This window comes from Haliotis asinina, chromosome 2 (genome assembly GCF_037392515.1).
Source record: "Haliotis asinina isolate JCU_RB_2024 chromosome 2, JCU_Hal_asi_v2, whole genome shotgun sequence".
Classification (NCBI taxonomy): Eukaryota; Metazoa; Mollusca; class Gastropoda; order Lepetellida; family Haliotidae; genus Haliotis; species Haliotis asinina.
Genome location: NC_090281.1, coordinates 8,326,342 through 8,342,486, shown reverse-complemented (window position 1 = coordinate 8,342,486; position 16,145 = coordinate 8,326,342). Strand labels below are relative to the sequence as shown.

Genomic DNA, 16,145 nt, shown 5'->3' with positions numbered 1-16,145 from the left:
CGTTTAATTAATAACATTTACTCCCTTATTTATACTGATTATACATCTAGGTTCAGTACTTGGGGATTTGATACCACTTCAAGCTGAATTACTCACCGAATTCACTCATTAACTCTGTTATGATATGACGTTTTTCAATTGGATCAGCAGGTCTTCACATAGGAGGTTTGACCATTAATAGTTTCCCATGATGCATTAGCATAGCGTATTGACAGAGAGTTGATAATAATTCATCCATTCCTTAAAAATTGTTTAACATTTTGCCTCCGCATGCAAAATTATGCATGACCCGTTTTAGGTACCAGTGATATGTACCAGCCTGACTAAGTATTAGTAAACTGTTTAGAATTGAAATAATGTCAACATGTTGACACATCAGCCATCTACTGACAGTTGATTCTCTCACCAAAAACAGGGCTCTGGGGGAGCTTAGTGGTTAAGGAGTTTGCTCGTCACTCCAAAGACCCGGGTTCGATTCCCCATGTGGATGCAATGTGTGAAACCCATTTCTGGTGTCCCATGCCATGATATTGCTGGAATATTGCTAAAAGCGACATAAACTAAACTAAATCTCTCAATATCATCAAAACATGACGTGAAATATGTGTAATTCTAGTTTTGAAATATACTTGTATTTTCATTCAAACTATCAGTTTATTCCATGTTACAAAACCCGACACTGTTGAATGCATATAGCTAGTTACTCACTATATATTAGATATTTTTGTAAATATTGTAAAATGACTGGGTTTTATATTTTTTTTGTTTATACCACTTCAGAAACTAATAGCTTAGCTTTAATGGTTCTTTATGAGCATTGCCAATGGCCATTATTTTGTATATTGTTTGTACTTGAGGATTTAACTCAAACTTTAATTCATTTGTGATTGGTAGTGTGAGATTATAAGAGTTTAGTATCTCTCGACATTATGTGTAAGGAACACATTTTTTAAATATTTCTTCTGATCTGCTGTTGTTTGTCACCAGGCTTTCTGTACATTGTAGTAGTTCAAATAGCATAATAGAACAGCTGTTTCTTTCATAAAGCACACCTTGACGATCATTCCTCTGAGTATCAGGGGTGGAATGGATTTTCAGCCCAAGCTTGTCATGGAGGCAACATTCAGGATGAGATGGTCAGGTTCATTGACTTGGTTGATGCTTCTCCCGGTAACAAACTTGCGTCAATAGATGCTCGTTATGTCAGTCACTGAATTGTCTGGTCCAAATTTGAATATTTACTGGTATTTTGTAGCTTTAAACTAACAATCAATGGCAATCACTGAGGAGACGTTAGACATGGCAAAATATATGTGATATGAGTTTGAATTGATCAAGATAATCATCTTTTTATAGAATCCATGACCAAATACCTGTCACACCTTGTCTATCAAACGGAATAAGTAACCAGTCAGAAAGTCTACTGCGACACAAATACTGGCTTTGTGTCTGACGACTTCAGATCTGTCAGATGTACAAAATAATAGATACCTTCAGTGTCCTGAACAACAAAAGATTTATTGCATCTGAAGCTTACAGATGTCATAGCTCTGTGAATGCTATTTGGATCACGACCCTGCTCAACCGTTAGGTTATGTTTTTGAATGTGTTTTGTACACTGCAATTTATCTTACCTCGCACATTGTGTCATTTTCTGATTGGCTGAGTGCTGTTCTGTTATTTTCAACGTACCTCGCTTACACATACCTGGTTGGGAATGCTGAATTCATTTGGTACTTTGTGGTAGTAAGACCTATTTATAGGTCAGTAGAATATGATGAGTGCCTCGAGTTACGGCACAGGTTCATTGTCCGAGACAGGAAATGACTCAAACATCTCTGATTGCTACAGGTAATAACACAAGACCAGTTACTCATTTTCTTGAATGTTTCACAACATCCATAACCACTATGGCGAATTGACCAAGATCATGCAGTTGTACATAAAGTGTATTTCTGTTTATATGTATATATTGTGGTGCTATATTTTGTGTATATTTTAATTCTTATATCATTCCATATTCAGATTTACAACTTGGGTATCTTTTTGAGTGTTTGAAGGATATCTGTGTTTGAGTTGAAGAATTTTTGTGCCAAGATGATTGCATACCAGATTTTTTAATTCTTGTGGTACTGTTTCCAGTTTTAAGCTGACTCACTAATTTGAATATCATGCTGGTGCAGGACAACAGTGTGTTATTGAGATGAAAGTGCCTTCGCAGACAGTATCTATACTGTCTCCTTTATAACTGTGCAATTAGCATACATCATGCCACTATAGGCAAAGAAACTGCAATCTAACACTAGGTTCTGTTCAAGTCACTGATTTTGGCACAAAAAAGTTGGGTTTTGTGAGTATTTGTAACAGGTTGCCTATGTTGTGTATTAGTGCTATTGAAAGTAATCTACTGTAGTTTTCATTTATCTTCATTGTAATGTGTCCTTGGTGACTGATGCTTTGACAGGTGTATACTTTAATATTGGGATGAAAGTAACAGGAATTGGAAACTGATTATGTTCGATTATTTACTAGTGAAATCCAGATTGATTATCATTTTGTGAAAAGATTGTAAAGGTTTTGTACTTCAAAACCTACACAGGTAGCAACATAAATTGTGATAATGTCAACACCATGCAAGTTGAAATGTATGTTGTAATTGTGCTAGTGTGATTTAGAAATGAATTTTGCATTTTTAATATGATGTTTAATATATTCATAACACAGTTAGAACCAATTTATGTAGGTCCTGGATGCCTTTGGACGTAGCACTGTCATTGTTTGTATAATGATCTTTATTTATATGGAACTTGTTTATGTACAACCGATTGATTGATTGACTGATTGACCATGCAATGTTGTAAATGTTTCAGCTAAACTGATTTTTTGTAATTACGTCAGTGAAATCTTTGTGTTGTGAAGTTTGCTCCATTGTAGTGAAGTCTGCTCCGTGTTAGTCACATCTGCTATATTGTTGTGATGTCTACACCATGGTAGTAACCTCTGCTATATTGTTGTGATGTCTACACCATGGTAGTAACCTCTGCTTGATGTTATAGACGCCAGCTCCATGGCTGTGACATCTGCTCCATGTTAGTCACATCTGCTATATTGTTGTGATGTCTACACCATGGTAGTAACCTCTGCTATATTGTTGTGATGTCTACACCATGGTAGTAACCTCTGCTTGATGGTATAGACGTCAGCTCCGTGGCTGTGACGTCTGTTCCATGGTAGTGACATCTGCTCCATGGTAGTGGCGTGTGCTCCATTGTTGGGCCATCTACTCCAATGTTGTGATGTCTGCTTCATGGTAGTGACGTCTACTCCATTGTTGTGAGATCTGCTTCATGGTAGTGACGTCTACTCCATGGTAGTGGTGTCTACACCATTGTTGTGACCTCAGCTCCATGGTAGTTGTGTGTGCGTCATGGTAGTAACATCTCCTAAATAGTGGTGTGTGCTCCATGGTCTGCTCTGTCGTAGTGATCTTGCACCTTTGTTTTAATTTGATGGAAGGCGTATCATCTCTTGGGGCATGTGCTTGGTGATGTCTGCTTGATTGTGTGTATGTCTGATGTAGCCAGGTATTCATTGTGCAGCTAGTATTACTTGGATCTTTGTACAGTGTGTACCATGTTCAGTTTTTAATGTGGAAGATTTCGGAATCTGTCACCATTGCTCAAATCATACAAATATATGATTAAGTCTGCATTGTCGTTAACAACCATTCTTCCTTGTGGCTTCAACACCAAGAGCATTGTAGAGCTTATACAACCTTGAGATGACCCATAAGGATCTTATTGAAACAGTCAAGCAATATCATACCTCAACACTCAGTGCCTTTCTGTGTCAGTTGACGTGAACAGAAACATTTTCGTCTCCATGCACCTATTGTGTGTCATAATTGGGGTTTACAGAACCAAATGCATTTGGTTCAACTGGTCTTAGCTTGGCCAAGTTACTAATATCCCTTAAATAAGATTTTCCATAACTTTACACTAAATTACAGTTCAAATTTTATGCACGTCCATTTCAAAGTTAATGATAATGGTACAGAGACAAAGTTTCACAGAAGTTTTTCCAAAGTTTGGAAGATGTCACTATTTGTCTGAAATAGTGCCAATGCCATGTTTGAATCTCTTGTTCTTTGGAGAGAGTGAGCCCCCAAGCATCTTATGTCATATGTGACACTCAAAACCATAAATGGGATACAAACATTGTTTGAAAGAATTAGGTAAGAAAAGTGCTATCATCATTATTATTGCTCTGTCTGTTTTCATCATCCATTATGTATTACACACACTTATAGCTGTTGTTTGTTGTGGGGCTCTTTGTATGAGTGGAGTAAGCTTTCGTGAAAATGTGTGGAAATTAGACCGTTCCATTTCATCATGTTCCTAAACAGTTGTGAGTCCAGAGACTAGGGAAAACTCTCTTCAAACCATGCAACCCGTGTTCTTGATTTGTTAGAGTTATGAATGTTTTTGTGAAAAATACTGTGAAATATGAATTAATGACGAGAAACCAATTATGGTGATATTTGTAAAACTATGTAATCAAACTATTCCACTCATCAACTTGCAGATTTCTTGATCTTTGATTGTCCATGTTTATGTCTCAGTACTATATACCCTGAAACACTTTGCTACTCTGGATTCGTTTTGATCCTTTTAACTGAATAATTGCTGTCCAATCAAATTACATGTATGAGCAAGCGAAATTCTGTGCCAAGTCAGCGATTGGAAACATGGAGTTTCAACATCCGAAACCTGACTATAGTGGTATAAATGTAAGTTATTTGGCGTTATTCCCACTTTTGGCAATACCCAGGATATGTGAGGAGGAGATATGTATCTCTCCCAGAGATGAAGTCCTGTAAAACGTTGGAGGTACTCACTTTTAAATGTTATTCTAACTGGAAACCATTTTTTTGAGGGTTGTGGAAACCTTGACTGCATGCTGACATTAAATTATTCTTGCCACTGTGTTCACTCGCTGAGTAGTAATATTTTAGGTGGATGTCTTGGGTATTTTACCATTGTTTTGCCATGTTGTTCCAGAATGCCACACTTCAAGTTTGGTGTCTTGCTGTACTGAAAGGAGAAAATGTCTGTATAGAGTAGAATTAACAACATGATAATGTGATATGGAATTAAGTTTGAGATTGGTAATTCTGTTTTTGGCTGAAAACATGACCATAAGTTGATGCAGTGCTGAAACATTGAAACTTGTGAATCCAAGATAAGGTCAAATGAGTATTCCTTTTCCTGTCTCATGAAATTTGTCATAATGCATGCAAGAGCAGTCAAGTTTATTTTGATTTTCATACATGTCCTTGGCATTTTGTTTTTATGCGTAGATGGAGCTAAACACTTCAGGGATGCTTTGGTATGAACTAGTCAGTTTCATTAGGATATAGACCCTTTACCAACCGAAACTGATATTGTTTACCATGTAATTTGAACCACTATTATGATGCATATAATATGTGTAGTCTTATTTATTCCTCTGAATAATTAACAATTTCATTTAAACCAAGAGAGATGTTTGGGCTTAGAGACATACAGTTAAGCACAAACTATAAATGCCCACTGTTTTTGGTTGCCTTTGGACACAATATCTCTGTCCGGTATTTTTTAAGAAACTGTTGTTTTCTACTCTGACAAAACTGTATAATATAGTCACTAGCAAGTCACTAGCAAGTCACTGGCAAGTCACTGGCAAGTCACTAGCAAGTCACTGGCAAGTCACTGGCAAGTCACTGGCAAGTCACTAGCAAGTCACTAGCAATTCACTGGCAAGTCACTGGCAAGTCACTGGCAAGTCACTCCAATAGACACAGGATTCATTTGCCACATGGGTAAATTATGTTGTGTTCATTGTTGGTATGATGTGGCTGTCTGAAAGCAGAATCAAAAGAGACTCACTCACTCACAGACTAGTGCTCTCATAATTTCAGCTGGTTTGTCTACTCCATGGTTTGATCCCATGTTGACTTCATCTGAACCATGTTCGCTACTCTGAACTCAACATAACCCAAATGAAATTGAGCTAACCACACTGAACCTTGAATTTAAAGATCATGGATATTTTGTGAGTGTACAGATGAAATTGTATGCTCACACTTCAGGAGAAAATATCCCCCAAATATTCATGATATTTGACTTTGTTGTTCAGTACATATAACTATTCCATGACTGAGGTGTTAAAGGGTTGTTGTCAACTCAAGAGGTATGAATGTTGAATCTCAGGTGAAGATACAGCTACAACGAAAGGCTACTCATGTCTCTGTTAAATAATCTATCAACTTTCTACTTTCAGCATTTTTGTTTTGTTTTTATGAGAATACATATTGAACAAGGAAAGGGTGGTTCTGGGGATATATTGCGGGATATTTTTGGAATTGTTGGCTCAGACTTCACTAAAATATCTTCCATAATATTCATGAGGCTAGACTTTCTTTTGTTCAGAAAATATGTATTTTGAGACTTTGTCTTGTTTTCATATTTTCACCAGTTTTTACCATCTAACATTTGCATCAAGATATGCATTTATTTGGCTTGCTGTATGCCAGCTGTGAGGATCACCACTGTATATTGACAATTTGTGTTAGTTGCAGGTAAGCCATGTAAACTAACATTTTTTAATATGTTTCTGAGGAAATAAATGTCCATTGAAATTTGATATGTGTGTTGTTTCTTGTTGGTGTGTGGACCACACGATCCTATGGTTGACACGAGTATCAGTGTGTGGGGGATCCAGGTTACATGATCACCATCCTGGTTCCCTGAGTATGCATCGTATCCCAACTGTGTAGATCAGTGTTCATCCTGTTGATTGTCTCGTCCAAATCCAATTATTTATAGACTCCACCATGTAGCTTGAATATTGCTAAGTGTGGCATAACTCGGCTCACTCCCTCAATCCCTGGGTATGCTGTGCTAGTTCATTACTGCAGGCACTATGCTGTTGTACCAGTAGTGCCAGTGCAACATCACCCATTGTATGTTGTCACAAGCTGCACCACTTAGAAACATCACCTTATGCTTAATCCAGAATGACAATCACACTCAAGTAAAGCTTAACTTGCTCACCCTCCTGTGTTGGGATCACAGTTGCTGGTTTGATGGATTGAAACAATTTATTTACATTATTTCAATGGTAATAGCAATCCACACTCTTTTGTTGTCTAATTTTAAGCTACATAATTGACTTCAATGGCTCTGATATTTATCCATTGAACTGCAGTTCTTTTATACTCCCGGGTTTGATTAATCCATGGAACATATACTGGTCGTAGTGGCTAAATGGATTACCTGGTATGTATGATGTCGAAAGAGGCGACTAAATGGATTGGGTCATATAGTACAAGTTGACTAATAGGATTGGCCGGTATGCTAATCGTATGAGGCGACTAAATGGATTGTGGCATGTGCGGATCTGTGAGACAACTAAATGGATTCGGTCATATGTTGATCGTACTGATGGGATTGCGTCGCATGCTGATCGTACAAGCTGACATAAAGGAGAATTCAAAGACTGTAAAAGGTTTGTTTTTTTCACTTATTAATCATGCCTTAAATGTGAATATTAGCAGAACATAACTCCAGATTCAAAGACAGATGAACCGTTAGTACTTTGTCAAGTCATCATGGGCACCAGTGCAGGCATCAATGCGGGGCATACTACTGATCAAAGAAGTTAGAAAGTCGTGGCCCATGCTGTCCCAATATCGGACCATCTCTTCTTTCAAATTTCAGCAATATTTGTCAAAATTTGACACTTTTCACGCTTTCCTTCATAAGTCCCAAACATTTTCTATTGGATTTAGGTCAGGTCTATAGCTTGGCCAATCTCATAAGGTGATATTTTGGGTACGAAAACAGGCCTGTGAATGCTTTGAACGCTGTTTTGGGTCGTATGGTGGAAAATTCAAAACTTCCCACAGATCACCTGAACAGATGGAAGTAAATGTCCCTCGAGAATATCTGTGTACCGCTCACTGTTCACATTGCCTTCAAATACACAGAGGGACGTTGCCCCTGACACAGATATGACACCTCACACGTTAAATTTCGGGCTGTACTTTGGGCGCTGATACAGTTTTTTCACTTTGTTTGGTCCAGAATTTAATTGTATTAGGAAACAACCCCCTAGAACTTTCATTTGAGAAAATCACATTGTCCCAGTTAGAATTTCTATACTGTAAGCACGAGTTCAACCTTCGCTCATTTTGTTCAGGTTTCATGATCGGTGTTGGATGGAATTCCTCGACTTTTCTGCCAACTCATTGCAAGCAGCTCAGTTCTGTTTGTCTCCTTACAGACAGCCACAGATCCTCTATCAATCATATCCAGCCTTAAGTTTTCGAAATTCCTTCCATTGTTTTTATAAACAAGAATCCCAAGCCACCATATTACAATACTCTAAAATCAACCTCTTCTCTAAATCATCCACACCGAAGATCACTGTCGTCTGCTTGCTAGTAAACAAAGGGTGATCACTCTTCGCAAACTAATGAAAATAGGATTACAACAGTTGTTTCTCTTGAGTGAAATCACGCACTTGATGGATGTTGTAAGGATGTTTATACTAGAAATCCAATTAAACATACACGTACTTCCTAAAATTCGCAATAATGTCTGGTCATACAGTACACACATAGATCAGCGATGTAATTAATCAAAACAAGTATTCAACCGATGACATTTTGATGACCCACATAAAGTGCTATTTAGGTTTGTGTGGCAAATCCGAGATGTTCCCTTACCAAGTCAGAAATAACCCTCCCCCAATCCCGTACCACACCTCGCTGTTACAGATGAAGTGATATTTACACTCGTTCAACCCCAATCTCCATTCGACCATATGTTCTTGAGACATCTGACGAGTAATTTAAGCATTCCACATTGACTGGGCTAACTAACGTCTAAAAGCGTGCTGCGCAAACCAATGATGGAACCAGTGTACCTTCCACCTGCACTCAGCTAATTAGGGAATGAGTGAATCACTAAGTGGTATTTCTGTGTGTGAGGTCAAACCTCAAGCGCCAGGTCGTAATATCGACTCTACCAAATATTTCCTGATCGCGATGGATTGCTGTGAATTCATGATTGGTATAAAGAGTTATTTTGCTTCCAGGATTATTCAAACATACATACATTTATAATGAATTTAGACATGTTTTATATAACGCCGTCCATTGTCAATTATTCGTTCTGAAATGAATCATCATCATATTTTGGAAGGTAACGCCCAAGGTATAATAGAAATAGCGAGCAGGCCGTGTTCAGTTTGACTATAGCACTCAATCCCATTTCCAAACTCGAAAATTAACACGTGGACGTATTTAGTCAGATACAATTTGATACTGATACATAACACATTACCCGCGTTTGAATTGATTTTCGGTAAACCATGCTTGTCGTAAGAGACGACTAAAGAGATCGGGTGGTCTGGTTCGCTGCCTTGGTTGACACATGACATCGTATCCCAACTGCATAGATGAATGATTATGGTTTTGATCACTGGATTGCCTGGTCCAGACCGCCACCATATACAGCTGGAACAATGGTGAGAGCTGTTGACACTGCTTTGGTTCTTAAACAACAACCAAACAATCACAACCAATATAAACGCACGATAATAATGTAGTCGAAATCGGACTTTGGAAAAGATATATCTGTGGAGAAAAATGTGCACTGTATCAGCGAATGTATATACTGTAATACGCACTAAGCGTTATCTCAGGCACCTCACATGGCCTGTAACGTCTGGGCCAGGCATGTCAGTCACTGACATGATTAACAAACCGCCACGTCGTTTGGACATGGTGACGCCCAATCCATAATGTCACTGCGAATGGCAACATAGTCCAACTCAGTCCCCTCTTACAGTAGGAGGGGCGGTGGGATTGGTCAGAGGTTACCCGTCCTTTCTGGGGATAATGAAAGGTTTATACACCACCCAACGTCTATGTCGATTAATTATACGGCTGGGTGAAACGATAACCACCGTTTATTACACAGTTCTTTATATTAAATCATAAATCTGTGTTGTGTTATGGAGGTATCTTTTGTTAGTGCGGCTTTCATATCAAAATACAAAACTCCACATCGTTTATCAACAATAAAATAACACCACCTCCCCAGTACACCAATGCATGTACATCATCTTCTCGAAAGTTACATAGGATATACAAATCGGCTTTGAAGACTTTTAGTATGGTAGAACAGCCGGACCAGATGTCGTACGAATTAGGAGCTAATCCACGTTCCAGACTTCCTGAGCTGCTCCGTTAAAACATCTTGCCGGATTGTCGGGACCAGTTATTGTTTCAGTCATCCCTTTTGAAAGAATTCTTTACCGTTATGTTATTTTATCTTATGAAACGAATAGTATAACACTCCAACAGTTTTAGCGTTAGAAACATGTGTATTTTTTATCTTTTAATAAATCCTGGATGATACCATTATGATTCTTTCAATGTAAACCCGAACGTCCCATAAAGCAATGACTGGTCCTACATGTTTCCGTCTTTTCGCAGTTGTATTTTTCAAACGATGAAGTCTTTAAGCATTGTCCTGGGATTTGTTGTCTCTTGTGTTTTAACCACAGGATCAACGTTAATATCACCCCTACCAGGTAAAAAAAACCCTGTTTCACTACTTTTTTGTATTGTTTCCAATTCATATATCAGAATTGTTTTAATGCGTACATTATCTCCACTCTTCTCGGATGAGCAGGAGTCTGTCAAATATATTTCATTTCTTCATGATATATAGTTGAACGCGAAGCACGAAGGATAGTGTATTACTGACGTGCATGATGTCGTCATGTAAGTTGATGACTTCTCCCACGAAATGTGGCAACACGCCCTAGACACGTGGAGAACTGGAAGGTAGTGGTTGGCTTTGTTTACTATTGAGTGATGAACAGTTTTACGCCACCGCTTTTAGCAATATTCCGCCACGGCGGGAGACACCAGAAATGGGCTTGACACATTGTACCCATTTGGGGAATCGAACCCGGGCCTTCGGCGTGAAGAGCGAACGCTGTGACCACTCAGCCTGCCCACTGCCCCCTTTGTTTGCTAGGATCATGGCATGTCGTTTGTCGAGCTTCCATGACTTAATCATCTTGCATTATCTCGTACCAGGAAGACTAATATAGAGTGATAGATGATTCCTGCTAGGACATAGATGTATAACGTCCACTTCTATCTTACAAGAGGGTCTATGGATTAGCCATGTGGTCAGTAAAGTACAACTATTCTTGTTTGTGTGCCCTTCGGGATTCGAACCCAGACTCTCAGAGACAGGCAGCAAATCATCAGCACACAGAACCAAACGAGAAGTGTGACATTTAGTAGTTTAGATCACGCACGTTGTGTACCCCTGTGGCACGTGTTAACTGGCATGGATCCTGGGGTTGGAACAGATTTACCGAAATGCAAGCCCGGGAGATACAGGGGTACGGCATACAACTGTACGCTGTCCATATATTACGTCTTCACAATAATTTCCTCCTACATCAAACCGACTAAGATTACCATTGCAGAGGTACCAAAACTTCCACTCACTACGGCTGTACCGATCCATCGAACTATCGGTGGATAGCAATTGTCGAGTCTCCGATAGCAACTAATCGATGGTAGAAACGAAAAACTATCTATGCATCGATAGTATATATGACGATCGATAGTTCAGTAATTGACTTCCCTCTAAAAACGTGCAGCGTGAAATACAGGATGTTTGGGAGCAGACTTGCAGCTTCGTTGAGTTTACGTAACCGTTTACTTGATCTGAGTTTCAAGCTTTTTGTCAGTCATTAAATGAGACTGAAATTAAATCAAGTTTTTATTTATTTCATATAAACTATACATACGTTTGGGAAATGACTTCAGATGAGAACTACTGCAACAATTGTTTCCCCCTCCATAATCAATCCCCATTGGGCAACATGTTCTGTTTCACCTAGGTCAGAGGAGATGTTTGGACATGAGTAACGCTGCTGGCAAGCAGGTCTTGCTCCGATGTACATCAACAAAGAACATCATATTCAGCATCAACGCCATGTGCTACACCACCAGCAGCATCAGCGACACCAACAACAGAAAACGAAGCATCTACAGCACCAACGCTATCAGTAGAATAAGCAGTAACATCAGCATCAACGACAGTACCAGAGGCATCAGCGACATTGGGAAGTGTGGTTCTCAGTGTTCGGGCCAACAGCTCGAAGTTCTGACTTCATCGCACAATTGCTACTGGAAGCTGGAGTGCAACATCACGTGGTCAAAGTCCCCCATCCTGAAATCCCCTAGCAAAAACTGCCTCATGAAAGTCCCGTCATACCTTGATGTCAAATACCAGTGTGTAAGGAAAAGTAAGCTGGATCTTTATATCTGATTACCCCAGGGCATCCTTTCCCAAAACACTAAGGTGATCGTAAGTCACCAAGGTAACCTTCGTGCAATGTTAAACAGTGGGAGTTAAGGTCAGCCTTAGTAAAGGTTGCTTCGTGAGAGGAGTCTGAGGACCCCGCTCAAGCGCCCCATGCTGTATATGAATCATACCTTTAAAAAGTTTCCCGTTGTTTAATATCGATCCCAATATTGTTTGTTTTATAATGAGAAATGATCGCTTTAGATAATTAAAAACAACCTTGTGTGTTTAACATGCGTCAAAGACAGCAAAGAAAAATTACTGCCAGATGTTCTGTCGGACTTGAGTTAATATTAGATTATGAAGAGTTGTGGGGAGAGAAACCACATGCGTTTCTGAATTTAAGATGAACCCTGAACATGGGCTACAAACAACTGCACTGACATTCAATGATGTCTAGAAAATGTGTTTGTTGTTTTGCAGTCAGTTACGACCTGTAAATAATCGAGTCTGGACAAGACACTCTAGTGATCAACATGGGATACTAAAAGGGATACGATGACATGTGTTAACCAAGTCAGTGAGCCTGGCTGCCAGATCCCGTTAGTCGTCTCTAACCTTGGAATTATGACATGATAATAATTTCTAGTGTCTGTGGACTTGACGTATTTCACTTTAGAAGTTTGTTCAGATGAGCAGATTTCGTCAGATCTATGGGACGTCCATGGACAAAACCGTCAGACACCCTGGTTACACGACTATTTAAAAACCTGGGCCTCATATCATAAAGTGAGCGTAGCCCTGTACTCTAACTTACGACTGTCGATGTGCTAAGATTCGTTTGGGGACCGAGACTCTGGCATGTTGTAGAACATGATATTAATCCAGTAAAGATGCTGAAAATGTTGTAACATAACCCACGCTTAATCCTGGATCCATTCCATCGATACTCCATCTCACGGAAAAATAACCTATATGGTCAAACATGAATTATCTTAAGACATGTTCTTTGACATAATACTAGTCCAGTAAGATATCGAAACATAGTTTCAGTATTGAGTGAACATTGTTTTACCTCCTCATTTAGCAACATCCCCAATTTGACATTCGGGCATAACACATTGTTCCCATGCTGGGATTCAAGTCCGTCAAATTTCTATTCAGAACATGTTTTGACTGCCAATACTAGTTTCCTTGTATATACATTGTCTCATGTATATGGCTACTCATAGGTTTAAATCTTGTCGAAATAGGACGCGTTTGCTCACATATATTTTCCGCGTCGGTGTTATTGACCTTATGTTAGGAGAGTTAAACAGTTCCATTTTTATGATTCAGAACGAGTGTTCTTCCTCAGCAAAATCGCCGGGCATGGCCCTATTCGCAGGGCATACAAGGAGTCAGACTACGGCATGATCGTGAGTCATGTACAATACCCCTGGGTTTATGAGGCAGGGCAGAGTAACATCCTGACGCTGTCACCAAGGACGTCGAGGAGGCGGCGGACGAGGATTAGCAGGAACAGGACCAGGAGAAGAAGGAAGAGGATGCGGGCTAATAAGGTTCTCGTCACCGTCGACGTCTTAGACGTCGGCCAGAATGACGCCGTTGTTGTGAGCAGCGGAAACTCGACTGAGAGCCTGGTCAAGGGTTCATCCATTGTCCTGGAGAACACACACACGTTCTCGGTCAGGTTCATGGTCAGCTCGGAGCCTTCGTCAAGACATGGATTTGTCCTATGTTTCTATTGTAAGTTCATCGAGGGAATTCAGCAAGAATATTGTAAAAGTTCTTAGAGTTGTAACAAACACTTATTAATGGGTAAGACGACAAAATCTTTGAAGACTAGTTAGTTTACTTTAGGTTTAGGGTAAGGTTAAGGGTTAGGGTTAACGTTAGCGTTAGAGTGACGTGGCACTGAAGAAAATGGTTGGTAAGTACCCGGTATTCTGTAGGTGTGCTTAACTTTGTACTGAGGATCATTATAAGTACGCCCTCCTGCCTGGTAAGGTTCTGATATGAAGATGTAACACTTAATACCATGTGTTTCAGGGGCGAGAGGATGTGAGAACACTTCAGGGGAAGACGCATGCAAGAGTGAGTATTGAGATAGTGTATAAAGTGTCCTGCAATATACAATATACAGTCATGTTTGATGGTGGCTGACATGAATTGGGCATTGGATAGTGATACATTTGATATGATAAGTTGGGCTTTGGATTTTGGACTTTAGATTTGCAGTGTGACTGTTTTAAAAGTATTATTTGGGCATATATCCTGCACCCATGTAAACTTTATACACCAATGCAGGGGTGCGACATAAATGATGTGGTCAAATTCCCTATTGCACCCCAGTTTCCTGCCGGTCCTCCTTTCTCCAAAGCTCGGCACTTTCCGAGAGTTTCCGTACTCTCTAAATTAGATCGATAATAATAAAGTTAAATGTGTAACAAAATCCAAGTTCATATCGATGGGGAATAATTTTGTAAAATTTATGTCAGTTGTCAGATCCAGCAAAAGAAGAAGACGAATACGTCGATGCTGAAGGCGACGAATTATGGTCTATCGTAGGCATAGCTTCTACTGACCGAGTCAAGTATACAGTACACACAGCTGGTTGCCATGGATACGTTTATGCGGCAGTGCGGACGTGGGAAGGTCTTACGTGAAGTTGGTCTTACACCGATTTTAACATTACTTCAGTTTTGTCATAACGTGACAGGTGTGGATGAAAGTCAGATGTGATATGCTCCGTGCTGTGAATTAACCTGGAGCTGTTGGGATACTGGCACGCCAACTATACAATCAGTGGAGTGTGGTTTTGAACACATGATAGGTGGATTTTGCACGATAGGGGATATTTATCCCGTTTTTTACTTTATTGGAACCTTGTAAAAGTGTGAAATTACTCATAGTTATCGTTAATCATCAGCATGACGTGTTTTTGTTATATATCATTGTCAAGATGCTGTCATTCTGAAATGTTCATCGTTTCTTCATTTCCTGAATTAATCTCCCGAATGACTGCGTGGCACAGTTGCAGTGATCACATGTACGTCATGACAGTTGCAGTGATCACATGAACGCATGACTATGTTCAGGAATGAAATCGTTCTTGTTTTCAAAGACTGAATGTAGTGACTATGTTCCAGGACCGGTTGACGACTCTTTGTTCAAGTACTGGATGAAGTTAGTGTGTTCGAGGAATGGATGTGGTCAATGCGTTCGAGGGAACAGATGTAGTTGCTGTGCTCGAGAACTGAATGTAGTTGCAGAGTTCGGGGATCGGTTGAATTCACTATGTTCTGAGGCCAGATTTGGTCAATAAGATTTAGGGTCATATGTATAACGTACAAAGATTGGTAGTAACTATAGTAACTTTCTTCAAGGACTGGCTGAAAACACGGTGTTTGTGGACAGATTGAAGTTACTGTGTTCAAACATCGGATATGATCCTAGGACGTTTTGTGTTCGAGGACCCGATGTGGTCACTGTGTATGAGAACTGGATGTAATTGCCTGGTTCGGGGTCCGGATGTAAAATAACAACTGTGTCCGAGGTCTGGATATAGTTACCGTGTTCGGGTACCAGATGTAGTCAGTGTGTTTGGAGACCGGATGTGGTCACTGTATTCGGGTACCGGAAGTAGTGTCTATGTTTTAAGGCCCAATTGGGACATTTTCGAGAGCCTGGTGTAATTGCTATGTTTAAGGATGGATTAAGTCTTTGTTCAGGGACCGGATGCAGTCACTCTGTTCG

The 16,145-nt window shown here is 39.7% G+C and overlaps 1 protein-coding gene across 1 annotated transcript; it reads left to right on the top strand.

The window, feature by feature from the left end:
- Nucleotides 1-10,562: 10,562 nt before the first annotated feature.
- On the top strand, nucleotides 10,563-14,931 carry LOC137274795 (uncharacterized). The gene is made up of 5 exons (XM_067808129.1): nucleotides 10,563-10,644; nucleotides 11,980-12,387; nucleotides 13,725-14,135; nucleotides 14,439-14,483; nucleotides 14,888-14,931. The coding sequence occupies exons 1-5, from the start codon at nucleotides 10,563-10,565 to the stop codon at nucleotides 14,929-14,931; spliced, it is 990 nt and encodes a 329-aa protein (XP_067664230.1).
- The last annotated feature ends 1,214 nt before the right edge of the window (nucleotides 14,932-16,145 follow it).

Coding starts and splice junctions, on each gene's coding strand:
- LOC137274795 (XM_067808129.1), top strand. CDS start 10,563: ATGAAGTCTTTAAGCATTGTCCTGGGATTTGTTGTCTCTTGTGTTTTA. Junction 10,645..11,979: donor GTTAATATCACCCCTACCAG/GTAAAAAAAACC, acceptor TGTTTCACCTAG/GTCAGAGGAGATGTTTGGAC. Junction 14,136..14,438: donor ATTTGTCCTATGTTTCTATT/GTAAGTTCATCG, acceptor CATGTGTTTCAG/GGGCGAGAGGATGTGAGAAC.